The sequence below is a fragment of the Neophocaena asiaeorientalis genome, unplaced genomic scaffold (genome assembly GCF_003031525.2).
Source record: "Neophocaena asiaeorientalis asiaeorientalis breed wild unplaced genomic scaffold, Neophocaena_asiaeorientalis_V1.1 scaffold327, whole genome shotgun sequence".
NCBI classification, from domain to species: domain Eukaryota; kingdom Metazoa; phylum Chordata; class Mammalia; order Artiodactyla; family Phocoenidae; genus Neophocaena; species Neophocaena asiaeorientalis.
The window spans coordinates 3,265,212-3,286,595 of record NW_020174560.1 but is presented as its reverse complement, the minus strand read 5'-3'; the positions used below and the strand labels follow the sequence as shown (position 1 = coordinate 3,286,595).

At 48.6% G+C, this 21,384-nt stretch overlaps 1 protein-coding gene across 1 annotated transcript in view; it reads right to left on the bottom strand.

The window, feature by feature from the left end:
* Positions 1 to 21,384, bottom strand: part of MSI2 (musashi RNA binding protein 2) — a 384,024-nt gene that overhangs the window by 360,494 nt on the left and 2,146 nt on the right. The window contains exon 3 of the mRNA XM_024757692.1: positions 18,760 to 18,801. Within this exon, the coding sequence (XP_024613460.1) occupies positions 18,760 to 18,801 (42 nt within the window). The remainder of the gene's footprint in view (positions 1 to 18,759; positions 18,802 to 21,384) is intronic.

Sequence of the window (21,384 nt, the reverse complement as noted above, 5' to 3'; positions counted from 1 at the left end):
CCCACCTAACTGCCACGTCAGCTGGGAGCCCCCAGGCTCCGGGAACGCACTCCTCCCCCCTACCAAAGACCATGCTTCTGGGGCGGCCACGTGTGTCCTCCACCCTTTCACATGCTCCACCAACTCTGATGACTCTGGAGCCAAATGTTCTCTTCCCATTCGCTGCCTTTCCAGGGTCTGGATGGAGTTTTTTTTGTCACTGTTGTGTGTTGTCATTTCGAGACTTTTTTGGTTTGGGGGATTTCGAAGAAGACCCTTCTCTGCTAGCCCTTCTTTATTTTGTATCTAAATACATGTTCACATGCTCTTTAAGTGGCTTAAGGCTTGGCATCCATCTCAAACACATCTACGACGGATCAGGAAGCAAAATCTGTTTCTGATTATCACAGACAAATCAAGCCCCCCCTGAGCTGGAGAAAAAGATAGGCGCTCTGGTAAGGGTCCGGGACACAAAATGACTCCCGGGTCCTCCTGCCAACAGAGGAAGCATTTCAGCCCCAGGGGCTGACATTACTACCTGATGCCTCTGCTTATAAACTTCCCAGCCACCCACTCTGGAGAGTTTACGGGTGGGGACTCCACAGCTAGTGTTCTCTAGAAATCCTGGCGAGTTTGAAAGGGAAAGAAGGGGAGTAGGGAGAGGCCCAGGAGCCCCCTCTCCCCCGCAAATAGGCAAGCCCCTAGCAGAGAACACAGCTGCGGGAAGATGAAAAACATTTTATTGTTTAAAGAGCAACACAGGGTTGCCGGACATGGGCAATTTAAAGTTAAATACTACTCCAGGCACAGCCGTTCGCAGTTAAAGGTGAGCACGTTGTTTCGAAAGCCGAATCATCCCTGCCAGAAGGGTGGCCTTCCACTCAGGTACCCAGATGTCTCCTCAATTATTAAAGCTTTAATAGGTGGCCACCCAACTGCCCTGGACGGCAAGCCTCTTCTACGACATATTTTCTTAGGGGGAAAAAAAAAAAGTTTTGCCCTCCCGCTCCGTGCACAGAGCATAAACTAAACGCTTTAGGGAAGGTGAGTAGTATCTTGTCACTGAGGTAAAGGACTCAATTATAAAACCTTCTGAAGGATTCTCAAGGCACATCTACCTACTGTGACAGCGACTTAACGCAAAATCAAAAGACAGGCTAAAACATTTCCCCCTACACACCCCTTCCTACCGGCCTCCCACCTTTGCAGAACACAGAGGGGAGGAGGAAGCAGGGAAGGGGGCGCCCTGAGACCTGGACACTCCTCTGACATGAAGCAGCATCCTTTCCTCCTGAAAGACGAGCCGGCCACACACGTGCTGCTTGATCACATCGGCGAGAATCGCGGCTTGGAAGCCCGCACTACTTTTAGGATGGGATTCACTCTGCAGCCGGGGTGGGTGGCGGGGAGGCAGGCATTCTCCAGGCCTCTGCCTTGTCTCAGTGCAAAATGAACACCCCGCAGGATGGCCCCTCGGAGGAGCAGCAAGGCTTGCAAAGAGAAACTTCCAGACTCCTGCTATCTGGGAATCCTTGGGAAACGCGGGGCTGGCCTCCAGGCTGCTTTCCAGCCTCCCGAAGCCCTTTGTGAGTGTTTCCGTCTAAGCGCTCCCTCTGACCGCAAGACCAAACACACCTCGTCTGAAACGAACCCCAGTGACCCCAAGGAAAGACACGAGACCCCAAGGTCACCAAGGAAGGGACACCAACGCAGCCTGCAACCGAGCCTCATCTCCCGGCTTTGATCCCAGAGGAAATAGAGCCAGGGTAGTCAGAGCAGGGAAAAACTGCCAATGCTGATGTCCCCCGTCAGCCACTTCAACCTGGTGCCACGGAACATCCGAACTGAAGACACATTCCAGATTGTGTTTCATCTCCACCAGGATCCTCCACCTCCGTCCCGGGCACCCTCTGTCCGCTCCCGGCCCTGATCTCTCCCCGGGTTACCCCACGGAGCAGGTCTGTCGCTGGGCAGCTCTGGTAGTTTTCAGTCAACCTGACCACTTCACTCCAGAAGGTCCTTTTTACACAAAAGGCCTCGCTGAGGCAGAATGGCTCACCTTTGATTTGCTCACCTCTCACATGTAAAGATGGCTCGAGGCCTCTGCTGAGCACGGCCGCACTCGGGGAAAGCCTGACACGCGCGCGGTCTGTCGGGAAGCAAGGCTTTTTAAAGCGTTCTCTGGAAGGCATGATCCTAGCTTGGGTCCTGCTGGAAGGGAAAGCTAAATGGAATGGGCTGGAACAGAATCAGCCCAGGAGAACCCAGCCGGAGATGGAGCAGCAACGCCGGTTCGCTGGGAGGCACTGGGAGAGGGAACCAGAGGCAAAGATACGCTCCCTGAAACACCCTATGTGTTTCTGTAGCATTTATGAACATCGTCCTCCAATAATGGATGCTGTGGTAAGTTGTTTAATGGATTATGTCCCCTGTCAGATGCAGACGCAGGGACTGTACCCCACTCCCCAGCTTTGGTCTGACTCCGGGTCAGAGCTCCAGTCACTTGCTGTGCGGTGAGCCAATCAGTCTTTCACTCCATCCGCCTCTGCATGGTGAACTCCAGACCGGAAGGAACAATTTGCCCTGCCCCGCAAAAGCCAAGCTGCCTAAGTGCTCCCACACTTCCTTCGACTTGGAGGATCTCTCCTCTCAAGATGCAGCTCCCAGAGGCCTCCTCTGATAGGCCTGCCCTGGCCTGCCCTCTCCTCCTCTGTGCCCCTCCTGTGCGTGGTCCAGCCGAGCATGGCCACTGTCCCCACCCTAGCACCCTGCCTGGTTTATACACCTGCCTCCCTCCAGCCTGGGAGCTGGGAGGGCAGGGCCAGTGCCTGAGTCTGAGTCTCTACAGGGCCCGAGAGCACCCTAAGAGACTATGTTTGTCCAGTACATGGCCTGGGCTGTGCTCATTTGCAGGGACCCCCTTTTGCCCCTCCCACAAGATGCTTTCTGCCACACTCCCTCTTTCCATCCTCCCTTCAAGGGCATAACAGTAAGAGTATACCAACACCTCCTAAGGCTTTTCCACCTACAACACCTCATCAGGCCCGCCCCCGGAAAGGAAGTCAGGCGGCAGCGGGCGGGAGCCGGCTGGCCACAAGATGCCGCGGCCACCGCTCCCGGGGCAGGTGGCCGAAGAGGGCTGGACCCGCCCCCACTTCAGACACTCCTCCTGCACACACCAGGCATGAGAAACTGGTGCTGGTGCCTGTTTTTCACCAAGAGGGGAGGACTGCGGGAGAGGAAGCAATCGGAAGACTGACCCCTCGTCTGCCCGACACACTTAACATTCTGAAATCGCTAATGGCCTTTGCCCAGCCCTGCCTCAGTCAAGCCAGGCCTCTGAATTTCAGAGGGTACCAGACGTGGGCTTCCAAAAACTAACGTGAGTCTCCACACCTCTTGGCGATCGGCCCTCCTTTCCTCCCTCTTCCCTCCTGCTGCAGCTGAGATGTCACACGCGGGGAGGATGCGGTCCCCACACCCGTGAAGCTGTCCGGTGCCCAGGAACACAGATGGGCCCACCCCACAGCTTCCTACGCCCTGCAGGGTACACAAGGCAGCCGGGGCCCACAGCCTGGGCAGTGGCGGATCACAGCCCGGATATGTCGTCATCTAAGCTCCGGACCAGGTATCTCAGGCAGACGGCGCCTCCTTGACCGCAGATCTCCCTCCGCGGGAGGTTCTGTCCAAATCGGAACGTCAATGTCAATCTGTGCAGCGCGGCCGTCTTCTGGAGGTGGCCACACCTTGGCGAATGTCTCGGGCACCTTCAGTCGGACCTCTGCAGAGCTGTTCACAGTAAAAGCAGCTCCCACTTATCAAAGTGCCAACCACGCCCCAGACACCATGCTGAGTGAGCTCTTTATGAACGCTCTCAGGCAATCCTAGCAACAGCCCTGTAAGGGAAATACTAGTCTTACATTACCCCACTTTACAGATGGGGAAATTGAGGGCCAGCAAAGTTAAGTGAACTTCCCAAAGTCCCACAGCCTAGGAAATTATTAGGCCAGAAAGAAAGCTCTAAGACTGCCCGCCTCCTAAGCCTATTCTCTCAAACCCTAAGCGCAGCTGGTTCCCACCACATACTCCCCCATCTTTCCTCAGTCTACAGAGGAGGCAACGGAGACCCAGGGCTGCAAGGCAACTAACTAGCCCAAGGTCAAGTTCAGCTACTCAGCACCGAGATAAGAACGAGAAGCCAGGCCTCTCCCGCTGCGCCTGGAACGTTCACATCCATGGTCAGCGGCCCTCCCTCCTGCCCCCTCCACGCCCGGCAAAAGGAAAACCAACCCAAACCCACAGGCCAAAGAAGAAAGGCCCCTAATGTGATCCAACCCGAAGCGAGTTGTCTAGGGCTCCTCTCCCCCTAGCTGGACAGTGGAGCTTGCTGGCTCTCTCTGTCCTTGTCCTTTCTGCCACCCTCCCCAAAAAGACTGAGTAAGCACTGGGAAGGCTTGGAAGCAAGAACCTAGAGCCTCAGCAGAAAATGACGTATCTGTCTGTGACCCGGCACTGACAGGGGCACTTGCCCCAGAGGAATTCGAGCATCACCCAATTTGGAAACGAAGGACATGAGTCGTGCCTCTTTTAGGACCTTCCCTTACAGAGAAGGAAACTGAGGCAAAGAGCAGTGGCGGCAAACCGGTCACGGCCCCACGATGCTGGGGACAGGGAGAGGGCAGACAGAGGCAGAACCTCCTTCGGACCCAGACGCCCAGCTCTCGTCACGTTCCTCCCTGAAGGCCCAGGAGAATCTGTTGCATTTCTTTAAGAGACAGGCCCTCATCCCTTTCTCTCTCTCTCTCTCTCTCTCTCTCTCTTTATTCCCTTGGCTTTTTAAACCCAGACATTTTCACCAAAAGCAGGCACGTGCAAAAAGAAGCCACCTTTGTCACGACATGAAGCTCCCTCATCAAGCCACTGAGGTCTAAACTGCCTCCTAATTAATATTAACCCTCCAAATCAGAGTCATGCTCAGAAAACCTTGGATGAAGAGACACAGGGTGGGAGAGGAGTCTCCAATTTTCTTCTTACTTCATCTGGAAAATTAAGAGCACCGCTGATTTGAACAAGAAATCATCAAGGAAAGCAATCACAACTCCACACGGCCCGTAGCGCGATGGACTTGGATGTATAACCTGCCACTCTCGTGCCCTGAAATTAAAATGACTGTGGCACGAATAGCGGTGATGGCCTGGGTTTGTCCCTCCTCCTTCATCCTTAGCAAACATTAAAACCCCAACGGAAGAGTCTGGAGGAGATCAGGCTAGAGATCTTCCTTAGCTGTCACAATAAACCAGCAGAAAACTGGTCGAAGGCTCCACACCTCAGTCCACCAGATGCAGGCATTCCCCCAAGGCTCTTTACCTACGGGATAATGGCGGGTGCAGTGAACACAGAGCGCTGGAGGGGGAGGGGTGTCTGGCGACCCTCCACTCCAGACCCAACATTTATTTGCTGTTTCTGCATTAATTACAATAAACTGCTTCATAGCCTAGCAATCACTTAATGGAGCAACAAATATGGCTTTTTCCCTATAATTAGTCAATGTAATCTACTACTAGTTCCCTCCTCCAGGCCACCCCTTTCCATCTTCTACATGCTAACACTCACACACACCCCATTCCCCCAGCCCAGGATCCACTTAAAATCATAATCTTGCTCTCCATTTCCAGCAACACCTGGCCGGTGGATTCCTCCTGACAGGTATGAAGTGCAGGGGACGAGTTTGGAAATGAGCAAAGAGATGAGGACAGGCAAACTGCAGATGCCCTAAGATGCGGGGGGCTCTCCCATCCCCCACAGAAGATTTGAGGGTCAGGGACCCAGCAGGCGATAGCTGGGACCCGTGGGCATTTCCTGGAGCACTGCCAAACGGACTCCCATTCACATGACTGAACTCACGGGCTTGTGGATCAAAACCTAATATTTCAAGTCCCCAAGTAAAAGTTCTGTGAAAAGGTCACACCCCCCATCCCAAGGTTCTCCCTCCCTCCCAACTGTCCTCATTCACAGCTGGGAGCCCGTCTTTCCCTGAAGTTATTCCTTCCTTCTAAGCATCCCCCAAACCTCTTCAACCACCCAGCCAGTGCTTCTAGGGACCACCAAGGGTCAAAGGAACAAGCCCACCTTCAAAGACTTGCTGATACCATCTAAGGTTCCTGACAAAATAAAAGTACTGCCTTACACTTGAAAATCTGGGTAGATTGAGGCTACCAACATCCCTTTCTTAAGATCTGCTTCTCTCCACTCAGCGCGCTAAGGACTTATCGGCTGACTTTTATTCTCATCTCCAATAAGAACAGAACGCTTTGCATCTCCCTCAGTTTCAAGATACAAAAGAAAACAAAAAAATTCCCTGGTGACGGGGAAGAAATTAACATGTTCTGAGTGTCAACCATACACCAGGTGCCTTATCTACAGTGTCTCATTTCAGACCCACAACTCTATCATCCAGTTTTTTAGGTGCAGAATTGAAGCTCAGAAAAGTGTGGACACCTTTCTAAGGTCACAGAGTTAGTGCAGCGAGATTCAGACTAGGTCCCTGTGAGCCCAAAGGCCGTGCTCCTGTCAAAGCACAAGCCTCGTGTGTTACAGCACACGCGCTTGTCCGGATCCAAATCACATGCAATTCCACTCAAGTCGTATATATTCATATACGAGCACAATCCACGTGTGTGTGTGTGTATATGCTCTTTTGTAGTTCTCGAATATTACATTAAAAAAAATAGTAAGGCAGAAGACTGCTGTCCTTAAAACAATTCTCCAACTACCAAGGCAGTCATTTTGCCAAACCTGCCATAGGACATCACCCTTCCTGACAACACGGTAACTCACAAATCACAGCGCCGGGCGCCAGACACTGTCCTTAACACTTTAAATGTTAAGTCATGCAATCCTCACAACAACCCCACGAACACTACGTCCATTTTACAGATGACAAAACTAAGGCACAGAATACTCAGATAACTTGCGCGAGGTCACATAGCCGCTAAGTGGCAGAGCAAGGATTCAAACTCAGCCGAGTTCCAGAGCCCATGCTCTTAAACATTAAGCCATACGACCTCAACAGAGAGGAATAAAATTAACAAAGTCAATGAGTCAATGCAGGGTGGGGGACGGAGTGAGATCAGGCCTACATTTGGAGCTTTCTCCTCCATATTTTCAGCCCCAAACCTGTATGACCCCAACTCATTCCCAAGCTGGTCTCACGACTTCTCTAACATGGAATAATTGTTCCATTCAAACTCTCCTTGTCAGTACCTAAGACAAGAGCCCAGAGGGCCTGAGGAGCCGGTCTCTAGGCAGCTTTTAAAGCCCCTGCACAGGGGGAGATGTTTGAGGATGTTTGAGTTCAAACCCCCAAAGCACTTCCTGACACTTGGGGGGTTTTGTCTAGAGAGCCCTGAAAAATGGTCACTTCCCAGAAGCACCATCGGTCCTTCTCCGGGGATGCCGGGCGGGTCTGATCATTCTCACTCCATCATCTCCTACAGCTTGGGGAAGAACTCAGGTGACTGTTTCCACGGTACCTTCTGCTTAATCCACTGGGGTCACGCCGAAGAGGGGCAGCGAGGAGAACTGACGCTGTGAATGCACAGGCTTTGAGCAAACAGGATGATGTGGCGATAAAGGCAATCACAACATGCTAACGTGGCAGCGAGCCAAACACGAGCTGCCCAGGCAGGACTTGTGCTCAAAAGCACTTTAATAGAATTCTTTCAGCAAGTGCAGCAGAAAAATTCATAATGAGGTTCCCCCTCCCCACTGTGTCGGTCAGGCTCTACAGTTGTGTGGATCCAGTGAAGAATCACTTTTAACAAGGATATGGGACACGTACGGACGTTAACCTGAACATCGTGTACTGCAGGGAAAAACAATGATCAAATCAGTGGATTTTTATTTTCAAAGTGATTTAAGTAAGGCATTCTGCCATAATCAGCTTTACTACCCCTATTAGCACAGGAAAACAAGTTCTGAACCTGGCTCCCTAGTGAAAAACACAAAATTTGTATCATTAAAATTATACTTGTGAAATTCAAACACACTTTCATTTCCTAAGGGTCCCCTAATCAAGTCAGAAGTTCTTACTAAAACCAATTATCTGCTTTGAAAACAGAAGAGGAGACAGATACATGTAGCAGTCTTGTGGAGATTCACAGCCCAATCTTTTCCTAGGTTCAAGCATCCTAATTTGGCCGTTTTTCCCCAGGTAAGAGAGACAATGAACCTACTGGCTGGCTTTTATTAAGCGTTATGTGTGTAAGTTTAACCATTTTTGTTTGCCTTTAGGTACAAAAATGACATATTCGAGAGATATTCCAGAGGGAACTGAGTTGAAAGGAAAAAAAACAAAAACAGGCATGGGCCAATAAATACACACTGTATTTCCACCCACCCACCCCACTCCAGGTCCCAGGTAGATTTTTTTTCTTAAAAATCTCACAGCAGATTTTTTGTGTGTGTGTGGTACGCGGGCCTCTCACTGCTGTGGCCTCTCCCGTTGCGGAGCACAGGCTCCGGACGTGCAGGCTCAGCGGCCATGGCTCACGGGCCCAGCCGCTCCACGGCATGTGGGATCTTCCCGGACCGGGGCACGAACCCACGTCCCCTGCATCGGCAGGCAGACTCTCAACCACTGCGCCAGCAGGGAATCCCCTCAGAGCAGATTTTCAAACACTTGCCCATTACTCTTTAGAAGGCTCATGTCAAAACCAGGATGAGGAATCAGATAGACATTCCAGCCTCATTTCTGGAAGTGCCTGACAACCAGGCCAGGCACACCCTCCCAAGGTCCTATCCAGTAAGGCAGCAAGACTCGGGCTCCCCACCTCCTTACCAGGTAATCTACCTGAAATGTTGCAGCTTTTCTTGAGTAACTGGAAATTCTTGCACAAGACCAACATGGAAATACTCTCTAAGGCACTAAAATATTTAAGAAGCAGTTGTTGCAATGTTCCATCTATACCATCAATATGAAATGTTATCAGGCTAGGGCTTTAAAAAAAAAAAAAAGCCATTGGCCAACAGGCCTTCTCTTCCTGCCTCCCTGGAATCCATCTCAGAGATGAGGATATTGGCCCTGGTGCTCCAAGGCGGCCTCACCAGCCACCCACCCAGGCCCCAGCAGATGCTCAGAAGGTAAAACAAAATGGCTCCCGGTTGAAAACTTGACTTTTCAGTAAGTGGGATACAGCCCTTGCCACACATGGCCTCTCGAGGGTGGAGAATGCTGCAGCCACCTGAGCAGGATTTGGCGTTACAACTTTCATTGGAAGACAGGAAACTCGAGTGCGTCGTGCACACACACACGTGTGCAGAAGGAGGCACGCTCAGCAGAGGGCAAGTCCTGGGAACCGCTCTACCTCGCTGGACAGCTGCCCCCTCCCACTGGAGCCGTCACCTCATTAATGTCACTCAGCGTCACATTTTGCTACACTAGGTCTTCCTGCACTCTGTTCCTGCAGGCAGCCCGAAGCCGGCTGCCATTGTAAACTTCTGCTCCTTGGGAAACGATCAAAAGCTTGAATTGGAGAAAAGAAAAAAAAAAACTTTCCGCGGGCCTCTCTGCTCACGCTTTCCCCTCCTCCAGTTTCTTCTCTTTGGTGCTTTATTCAAAATTATTACACACACAAACCATACTCTGAAAGTCACTTACAACAGGCCGGCTTTAAAAAGAAAAAACAAGCTAGCGATTGCAGGGGCCTGTCTATTTGCAATTGCCCAAAGAGAATAATTCATTTCGGTGGAGGATACAGATGAAGCCCTGAATACATTCCCACACCGTTTTCTGCCCTTCAAAACAATAAAAATGTAAAAACCCAGACGAAAGAAGGCCCGGGGTGGCATGAACAGACTCTCTTGACCCCCAAGGAATTTATTCTCCTGGATCTTCTAAAGCACTCTGTCCCCGGAATGCATCATCAAGACCATTTTATTAGATTTTTCTAAACCCTTGAAATTGTCACATAATTGAAACAGAAACAGCAATTTAGAGCTCTGAATGGATTTCTTAAAAAGAAGACTCTGGGCCGGCCCAATATCCCCTCCTTGGCCGCTGTTGTCCCTAACCTAAATTTAAGGCCCTTGCGTACAAAACCCTATTTATCTTTTAAATCCTCCCCTGCCATAAAAGTTACACGTTCCCCTAATGCCTTAGATTTCAGGACATTTGGGTGAAACTCATCCCAGACAACAGGCTAAAAAAAGAATCCATTAGCATTAACTTGCCTGTCACAGCCAGTGACAAATAAATGAATGTGATGCTTTCAGATCAGTCATTGGTGGAACTACCCCCAGGCAGATAAAGACCAGGACTGGGAGACAGAGGCTCACAGGGACACCTCTCACACAGCGGTGTCTCGGCTGTCCCCCCCGCTGCTCCCCAGGACTCCTCTCTCAGAAGCAGCAAAAACACGCATCAGATGCAGAAAAGGAAATGCACTCCCAATGCCCACGGAGCATCCCCAAGATAAAGGATGCTCCCTTCGAGAGCCAGGACCCCAGGAGGAGACCAAGCCACTGACACAGAATTTCCCAAATCTCAACGTGCTGTTCTATCCATCACCCCTAGAAAGGGCCAACAGTACCAATCAACCCATGAGCTACTAGGTAAGGGCCTGTTACAATCTGGGCAGTGCCGTCTCTGGGGACAGTAACAGATGCCTACACTGGACCCTCTATGTGCAGATATCACCCTAGGCCCTTCATATGTGTTAACCTACTTAATTCCCTGAACAATTCTAGGATGTAGGAAATATTAAAATCCTCATTTTACAGATGAAGAAACGCAGGCGCAAAACCATTAAGTGATTTGTCTAAAACTCCGTAGCTAGTCAGTGGCATTGAACTGTGCTAAACAGGTTCTTACAAAATAGGCAATAGAAACTAAATTGAAACTTCCTGACCAGAGGAGAACAAACGCTACTTCTCAGCCTGAGCGTTTTATAATACTCAGGCAAAGGGCAAGAACCTAAAATCTACCCACTCGTGTTGGATGCAGTGGGGCTGAGTGGCTAAGAGGGCAAAGGGACTTGGGATTCAGACAGACTTCAGACCAAAGGCCAACCCTGACCCTTACTAGCTAGTTCTGTGGCCCTAGGAAAGCTTCTTATTCCCCTCGGACTCAGTTTCCCCACCTGTCAAATGGAGAGAATACCAACTAATGCCAAGGACTGTTGTAAGGACTAAATTAAAGATTAAACAGATAGAGGCTCATACGGTTCCTTGAACATATACTGAAACACAATATGTGACAGTCATTATTCTGAGTTTAAGACTTTTCTTTCTGATTATTCAAATAAAATAAAGAAGTACCCTCCCTAAGAATAACTTCCCAGAGAGCTGGGAGCTTGATGCTATCTACCCTTGAAGGAGAGGGTGAAAAGGGACACCTTGTTTTTTTGGGAGCCAAATACTGTCCCAACTGGACCAACCATCCTCAGCTGCTACTACAATGTACTACGGGGGGACTCGGGCCCAAGACCCCGCCTGTTCACACCTCTCACACCGCACGGAAGGCAGAAGTCAGGATTCCAAAACCTCACGTCCCGCACACTAGGCAGCCACTCACCCGAGGTGACCCCAAGCAGACGCCACCTATGAAATCACAGGTCAGAGGTCAGGATGCTCTGAGCCACAGAGCAGCTACTGGTGTCATACAATCTGTGATTTCCAAACCTCAGTGTCTACACGCGGTAAGGTCAAGATCACAAGGACAAAACTTTGGAATTCTGTCTATATCACGGTCCCTTGTTAAGGAGGCAAAAAGGAGAGGAGGGGATAAGGCGGAAACAAGAGAACGATAGAGCTCTCTGTAGCTGCCACACACCCCACAGATCAGGGGTGGTATCTGCCCAGAACATCACTCCTAAGAAAGGGTCGAAAGAACGCAGGATGAATTATGCTTAAGGCACAAGTCCAGGGCGGGAAGTTCCCCATGAAACGGCAGAGCCACAGTCCTATCAGGGGCCCAGCCTCTACATGGGTCCAAAAGAGCTCGGCACACTGTACGGAGCAGCTCCACGGTCCTGCACGCGCACAACAGGTGCCCCAGCGTCTGCCCAGCAAAGCACAGCTGCATCTGCTTGGCCTGGCATTCAAGGCCTTCCACGAGCTGGCCCAGCCGGCCAACGGGGCCCCATCCTAGAGCACCGGGCAGCACACACCCTTTTCCTGCAGCTCTAGGTCCTGACCTCCTGGCCCCCAGTAGGAAGAACTGCATTCCTGCCATTCTTCCTTCCTACCTGTTCTTCAAAATCTGGGGCAAAAACCACCTCCCCCAAGGGACTATCTTCACTCCTCCTCCTTCGAAATGCTGTTCCGACCTCTCTTACGGTGCTTATTGAATCCTCTCCTGTAGCACGGGCAGCACCCCGTCCTTCCAACCTAGAGGTAAGACCCCTGAAGACAAGCGCTGTGTCTCCTTTGTCATCCTGCATTATTCTATCTAAATGGAGGTCACAGAGTGCAAAAGAGCACGACTAAAAGCTGAGGGTTATTTTTTAATTAGTAAAATATGCTTGTGCCTTTATCGTCCAGTAGAGGCAATAAGGCATGAACCTAAGGAACTATAAAACCCAGAACAAAGCACCTAACACAGAGGTTGGTCCCCGGTGCTGGGCAGAGACTGGGAAATGATTACTGAACACTGAATGTGGCATCTGAATGTATTAAAGACATGGCCAGTGCCCACCCCCATCACTCTTACCCTGCTGAGGTTCTCACACCGGCCGGTGTGTTGTATACGTTGCTCACCGCTTCTTTGCCCCACCAGAGTGAAAGCCCCACGAGGGCAGGGCCTTTGTCTTATTCTCCACACCATCCCCAGAACCATACACAAGTGTCTGGCACATGGCAGGTGCTCAGTAACGTTTGGTGAATAAACGAATGAATGAGTGAGTGCCCGGCACAATTGCCTAATGGATGTATCAATACGGTTTTTGCTAATTTATTACTGTTGGAAGGGCCATAACCAAAGAAAAGGTAAAGTGCTGTGAAAATCCAGAGAAAGGAGTATTACGTCCAAGAAGAAGCAGGGACAGCTTCGTGGAAAAGGTAACGACTAACTCGGGCTTTGAAAGAGGGGTCTGTTTTGTACAGCAGAGAGACGGAAGGGCAGTGCAGATGGGGACCCACAATAGGGCAGCTCTTCAGAGAAGGCGGAACACTCAGGTTCTAAGCAGCGAAAGGTTAGATGAGTTGGGGAACAGGCTGGAAGAAGACCCCCATACAGATCTTGAAGGACCTTGCCGCCCAGGCTAAGTTTAAAGTTTGTTCGGTGGGCATTGGGAAGCCAAGGAGGGTTTCCTAAATCCCCCCGAAAGTGGGTGCACACACAGACAGTCAGCAAGTACAAACAATGAAAGGCGCTCTTAGTAAATGAACACACCAGATCAAACAAGAGGGCAGAAGTGAGGAGCCCCATCTCTGTTTTGTGTTCTCAGGGCTCTTGGCCGGAGAACGTTCGGGGTTTCAAAATACAAAATAGGACAAAAAGAATGGATGCAGTCTCAAGAGGCACCCAGGAGGGTCAGCGGATTCCTCAGAGCATTCCTCCTTCTCCTTCCCCGGAGGGGCACGGGGGTCTCACCTGTCCGCCAAAAACATCTGACATAGAACACACGCCCTCCAGCATCCGCGTGGACTGACCTTAACACCGAAACGAAAGCACGTGAGGAGAGGCAAAAATCCAGGGAAAGGACATTTGTAGGAGAAGGCGCCCTCCCCCCTGAGCTGACACCTGCTGCTACCGGGAACGAAGGAAGCAGCCAGGCTCCCCGAAAAGAAAGAAGCTAAGCCACTAATCCCCCGAGGCCCTCGCCGCTGCGGACGAGGGCTGCAGACACCCCACCACATCCCTGCTGGCGACAGAAACCCACCGGCAGGTCGGTTAACTGTGGCTGCCCAGATGACAGCTGCACATCACCCAGGACCTGCAAGACACTAGGAGGACCCGACCCACAGCAGCAGGGGAGGCCAGATGTCGAAAACTCACCCCTCGCCCTTGAGAAGCTGCCAAGAAACTGCTCCCCCGGAACAGGACACGGGTGCGTGAAACACCCAGGCTGCAATGAACCCATCTGGAGAGCCTTCCAGGGGGCAGGAAAACCCGGCTTCTAGCTCAGCCTTGCCACAACTTAGCTATGTGGCCTGTGACAACCGACATAACTCCCCCGAGTGTCAGCTGCCTCCCCTGTGAAAAAGGGAGGCTGGATTCCACACACTCATTTAACAACCAGCTACCAAATGCCAACCATCAGCAGCCCCCTGGCGTCAGGGGGCTTACATTCCAATGAAGAATTTCCTTAGGGCATTTGCACCACCGTGATTCTTCTTATTCTACACAAATAAGTCTATGATAATAGTATCAGCAGACCTTTGCCGGGCGCTACTTGGTGCCAGGCTACCGGCAAAGACTTCTGCATTCCTCTTGAAAACAGCTCCAGGGACTTCCCTGGTGGTCCAGTGGCTAAGACGCTGCACTCCCAACGCAGGGGGCCCAGGGTTCGGTCCCTGGTCAGGGAACTAGATCCCACACGCGTGCCTCAACTAAGAAGCCCGCGTGCCGCAAGTAAACACGCCGCAACGATGATCCCGCGTGCCGCAACTGAGACCCAGCACAGCCTAAATAAATAAATATTTTTGAAAAAAGAAAACAGCTCCATGCGGGGTGCTCCACGATCCCAGTTTTAAAGGGGAGGAAACTGAGGCTTGGCGGCCCCGAGGTGATTTGCCCAGGGTCACCCAGCTGTGACCAAAGGCAACTGGAGATAGGCTGAACAAACGAGATCTCTCTTGATAAACAGATAAGGTTCTGGCCTCGAAAAATGAAGGAGGAAAATGGTAATCAGGGGAGTGGGGCATGCTTTATTATACATGAGGATAATTAGGGCAGATGGTGAGTTGCGCCCAGACTCACTCTTGCCCCAAGATGCTAGGCTGTCTCTCTTGGTTTCTCCACACAAAAAAAAGAACCCGAAAGCTTGAGCAAAATTCTTCCAGGTAGCCAACACTTCTGCCCAAAAAGACCGACAAAAGGGTATGACATGATTGATCCCAATCATCCCCGTTTCTCCAACGGCTTCAAATGAAGTCATCTTTTTAGAGCAGCCTGACCACTTTAATCTTTAAAGATAGAGGGGAGGGAAGCTCTTACATATTTTACCAAATGAAGTCATCATCCGGAGAAACAGAAAGATACAGAACAGACCTATCTTCTTCTGATCAAAATGTACTTCACTAATTAACGGCCACTAGTCTCCAAAGAGCTTCCCCTCGACTAGTTAATAATGCCCATTATACTTCACTTGAGACGTGAACATTTCTGTCGCAAAGAGGGAGAGATGAACTGCAGGATTCAAAACCCTTCCTTGGGTTGCTGATTAAAATTCTCGTCAAAACAGATTTTTATTTATGTGATACATTAAAGAATATTATGACAGTCCTGATATGAAATCTGTTCTTCGCTGCCGCGGATTTTCTTTTGTATTCAGTTACAGTTTCTTTCCACCAGTCTTGTTTTAACACCTCCACGGAATATTTCTCTGGCAAGTGTTAGCACGGAGGGACGGCCAGAGAGCAGAGAAATGAATCTTAACTGAGAGACACGTTGACGCATCACTGACAAGCTCTACACCCAGTCCCCGAGGAGAGGCACAGCTCACCTTGCCACTGAGACCCTAACGCAAACGCACACAAGTTTTACTGGAGACAAACAATAAATAAACAAGGCTTGAGTTAACGTTCTACTCTCCTGCCAGCTGGGTTTTGGCCTCCAACACTCCCTTCAGTCTGAAATCCCCCTGGTCGGACTCAAATTCTATCGGAAAATAACCGTTGACAAGGAAGACGCTCTCTCCACACCCTGCCCCAGTTCCCAACCACCACACCCCGTCCTCAACCCCAGAACCCTCTGAAAGATGCCCTGAGGGCTCGGATGTTGAGGCACACCAGTGTCACACAATGGTATGACATCACAGGGGTTGGGCGAATCACCCAACCATGGAAGCTCGAGGTCCGGAGGTGCCGGCTGTGGTTCCGTTCCGCACAGCCTGGTGACTGCTCAGAGAGACTCCACCTGCGTACCCCTCGGGGCCCCCGCAGGACAAATGCCGGGAGAGGGCCCAGTTCTGGAGCCAGGTTACACCACTTCTCAATCCAGCTGTGCCTTGGTTTCCTCATCCAGAAAATGGAGATAATACTAGCACCCACCTCACAGGGCAGAGGTGAATACACATCACGTCCCTACCACAGTGCCTGGCACACAAACTCAATTAACACTGTCATGATTACTAGACCTCTCACAGGATTAGTGTGAGGGCCTCACAAAAATAACAAGAAAAACATTAGGTAACTAAACCCGAATGGAAAAGAATACGTATACACACGCACATGTACAACTGAATCACTTTGCTGTACACCAGAAACTAACGCAGCACTGAAAATCAACTGTACTTCAATAAAAGAAATTAAAAAAACGAAAACAGCAGATCCCACGTATGTTTTATCATACGCTAGCTCTTTTTTTTAGCACTTTACCTTTCTTAATTTATTTACTTCTCACCAAAACTCAATGAGATAGGGAAACTGAGATTTGAGGAAGTTAAAGGATTTGCCCAAATTCACAGTTAACAAGTGGCACAGCTGGGATCCAAACACAGGCTGTTAAGCTTGAAAACAACAACAACGGTGATTAAACCAACAATAATGGTGCTGGTGAGGATGAGAATGATAATTCTCAAGGCCCTGACCCTGTGCCAGGCTCTTTTACTCTTCACCACCCGCTTCTGAGGGCGTTACCGTCATCACTCCCATTTTACAGATAGGCAAACTGAGAGTAGATGATTTCTCAGTGTCGCAGGACCTGGGATTCAGATGGAGATAGTGGATAGGAGAGTTCCTTGTAAAGTAACGTGTGTCATAAAAAGTATTGTTACGAAATTCCTGGAATTCCATGGAAAGATGTCCTTCCCCGACTGGTTTAATGTTAGCTCACATCCAAAAGTCTGATAATTCACCTAAGCCAACCCAGACTCCAGGGGTGGGGGGCACACTTTGACAAGTTTGAGAAATATTGCCTCGTTTTTAAGTTCAATGCATCCGTGAAAAGCCAAATGCCAGAGTATATTAAAATAAAATATTGTCCTCCTGATTTTAAAAAAAATGGGAGGTTGGGGAGGAGCAGCAAGGGAGAGGAGAAAACAGGTCAAACCCATGGTTTGACCAAGTCAGGGATTTTTCCAGTTTCCCTCTAGGGTAATCTGATCCGAGTTCTCGGTGATCAAATGACTAACCTGGAAATTTGAAGATTCACATTTATGGAAGAAACAGCAATTCTTCCAAACTGAGGAAACACTGCTAATCCTGGAAGCCTTCTGAAATGTCAAGGATCACACACAGTTTGGAAAGCAACCTTTAAACACTTAATACGGTCCCAAAGTTTGTGCTCAGTACAGAAATAATCTAACCTCTTTGGTTCATTAATTCTTATTATTTGCTTAAGCTTTAGGGGGAAAATATGCCTAAAGAAAATATTTCACTATTTTTGTTTAGAGATTTGTGTTTCCTTCGAAAGAGGGAAGGGGAAGGGAAGGGAAGGGAAGACGTGGAAGAAAGAGGGGGGAGAGAGAGAGGGAAGGGAGGGGGGAAGAGAGGGAAAGAGGAAGGGAAGGAGGCAGGGAAGGAAGAAGGAAGGAAGGAGGGAATCACATGGCAGGCTCCAACCTGAAATTCTCAAAATACCATCCACGACAGCTAACTACTTCTTCATTAATGTACAGAACCATTCCTTCCTTTGCACGGCTCAAAGGTTCCACTTCTGGGAGACCATGCTTAAAGAAATAAACTGAATTTGCTAAAACCACAGCACTATCCCTTTATGACCTACAGTCAAACGCTTCACCTTTTCCCCTTTCCCTTAAAAGAGTGCCAAGACCACAAGATGCGGGAAAAGTATTTCTTCCGATATTACCCGGGGAAGAGAAAAGTATAATTAAAAAGTGCAAATTTAGTGTGGAAGCCATAGGCCCTTTAAATTTCACCTTAAGCTTTATGCAGCTGTGATATTGTAGCCACACCTGGCAAGCTCAGTGAAAATTATGTTAACTACACACTTGGGAAAAGGTGAAGGCCTATCTCAAGCCTTTCAGCAAGCTTTGTAGTACCACTCCTACAAAGGGACGACGTTTCCAGCACTTCTCCGCCCAGGCACCAGGACCTGCACCAAAGAGCAGCACTGCTGGCTTCAAGTGTGCCCAGATTTACCCAACCTACCTGAAACCAATACATCCAAACACTTCCTGTCAGATTGAGGGCTTCACGGGTCTACAAAGTTGTTGTTCCAATAAAGGACAAGCTGTTTACTTAAATTCTACTCCCCTCCATAAACTCTAAGTTGTAAGACCTCAGAAGAGCACCCTCCAACAAAGAGTCACGAGTAAATATCCAACTTTTCCTGATATGATCTCAGCGATGCTTAAAAAATAAATAGAACACTTGCATAAATATTGCAACAGATGGAGCTATGTCCTCCCAGGAAGGATGGGGCTTGCCCCTGCCCCCAGCTGGATGCTCAGAACCCACCTGGGGACAGCTGACTTGCAGGCGCACGGTTATTTCACAGAGCGCCTGCCCTGGCCTCTCCACGGCCACGCGCTGATACCCTGAAGAAACGGTGTACACCAGGTTTCAACGCTTCCTTGCCAGTGCTCTGTTGGAAACTTGAAATCCTTGGCAACCACCTCGGAGTGCTAAAATCCTATTACTGATTCTCCTACTTACCTTGGGTTGCGCTCGACGAGGAAATGCAACTTTGGGGTCAATCTGGGGAAAAAATGCAAAAGCAGGAGTCAGCTGCATGACTTTGAGGGGAGAAAAACATTTCTGACTAATCACCTAGTCATTAATCACTCATTTCTCAGGCTTTTAACCCAGCTTTTAGTAACTTCTCAGGCAACTTAAAAGCTTCCTTAAAGTTTGATCTAAACTGCAACGGTCTCTCCCAAAATGTAACAAACACAGTGAGCCTTTCTGAAACATCCCACCATGAATTTCAATGTGTAGTGCTGTAATACACCAGATCTCATGTGTTCTTATTTAGGCAAGGGCTTTGCTTGCATTAGGGCTTCATGCATCTAATTTGCAATGCATGGCTGGGAGAAAAGATGAGAACATCACCACTGGAAAAAAAAAAAAAATATAACCTGAAATTTACATGGAAGACCCTTCCAGCAGCACGGAACTGGATGGTAGGTCTTCTCCTCAATGATAACTAAACAACACAGGGGGGGAAGGGGATTCCAAAATTTTTTTAAGCCAACAATGTCCAAAAAACTCCCCATCGACATGAAACACCATGCTCTGCTTGAATTAATTCACTCATCTTGGCAAAAGTAAACCTAAGATAAATCAAAAGGATAGTTCTTTCTTTAGTTATACCTCAAAAGAAAGCAGGTGTCAAAAACTACAGAGCCCGAGTGGGTTCTTAAAAATAATAAATTAAAATAAATGGAAACAGCAGAGATAAATGCACCTGGATTTTCAAAATCACAGGGGGTAAAAATCTATGAGCAACCTAAACCCATATTAGAAAAGTATGGGGAGAGGATAAAAACAAACAAAAAAAATTACTGAAAAAAAAGCAGTCAGAATCTAGTGCAACACTTGGGATACTCCCGCTACCCCAACCCCAGTCTGAATGGAAAAACTACCAGTACACCAGATCAGACAGACATCTGCAGATCTGAATCAGGGACTGGCTTTAAAACTCTGAACAATTCCCACGGAAGCATTTGAGTCTAATAGGCTGATCTGGGGTGGGGGGGAGTTGTTGGACAGAAAATATGGGTAAGGAAAGAATGAAAAAATATTCCCATTGTTAGTTTTCATTAGTTTTCTAAATGTCACAAATCTCTGGGTAAAATTCAACACGGAGCGTGGCATGAATACAGCTACAAGTTATTTATTTATCCGCTTTGGCTTTCATATTAAAATTTTCCCCTTTTAAAATGTAAATCTCAACCTTGTTTTCAGTTCTGCCATGGGGGGTGGGGGCGGGGAGAGTAATGCTTTGGGAAAAAGCACAGAGGAGGAGGAAAGTCACACCAGAGCTAACTCTGTTCCCAGACTTAACAGCCCCTAGGACCTAACCAGTAAGACATAAAGATTCACCACTTTTATTAAGGTAGTTTAAAGACCTCATAAAAGTCTGCAGCATGTTTTCCACCTTTAAACATCACCTGAGAAATGAGAGATTACTTTGCAAAAACTAAAACAGACAAAAATCTCTGATCTAGTAAACTACCCTTTCATGGAGATTAACATTACCACAGCTACAGGTATATTCAGCACAGACTAGGAGCTGTCGACAGGAGAAATACAACAGGTGTGGATTTTCCATTCTGTTGACCAAACGTAAGACAGATATGTCTTTTCATAAACACTCTCCCGAAGATTTTTTTTCTTTTTTAGCTGGTCAGCACACAACTGCAATAGTAAGTCACCTTGTTTGTGGGGTAAAAGGTGAGGAACGTGTCAGAGGTGAGGGAGCCAGAGGAGAGCAGGGAGAAGTAAAGAAAGCAGGCCGCTAAAAAATTATATATATCTAAAGTTACAAAACTCGAAGCCAATTCAGAACTCCTGTATAGGGTATTGCGGTAACAGCGTGTTACACCACAATGAGAGATCTTCTGTGGGCCAAGTGTACACGCTGAGATCTTAAAAGGAGAGGACGGGTCGAGAGGAGTAAGGCAAATCCCAACCTTTTGTACATCCCTGTCAACTGTTTTTTAAAAACGAACGAAAAAAAAAACTACCAAAAATGAAAACATTAGTTAGTTAAGTACAACTCTACTTACTGTAGCTACAAATCCTCTAGGAAAAGACTAGGGTACTATTTTGGATGTGAATGGCCGTTACCTAAACAAAGCTTTTAAGGTAACAGTAAACAAGATCCTCGTTTCCATGTCAATAAACCAACCGCTTCTGCCTCCGGCACTGAACGTTGAAACAAAGTCAAAAGCTAGGTTATACTAAATAATAGTGACCAAAACATGTCTACAAACAATTAGTGAGGGAAAACCGCAGGCACTGCATCTGATACTGAGGGAGATGACCCACCAGACACCACAGAAGTCAAATACTATTAATACTTCTCCCACCCGGGATGGACACAGGGGTGAATAATAAATTCCCGAATTTGCCTTGAAATATCTTTCCTCTTTAATTTTACTAGCTTTTTGAACTGTCTAGCCAAGAAGTCAAAGAGATAAAAATTCTTCAGACATCCGTTATCACCCTGCAAACGACTGTCCCTGAAATCAAATGATCTGAAAGTGCAAAACGGCTGGGCCACAAGCTAGGACAAGTTCAGTGCAATTAATAAAGCAACTGAAAATGTGGGCTTCT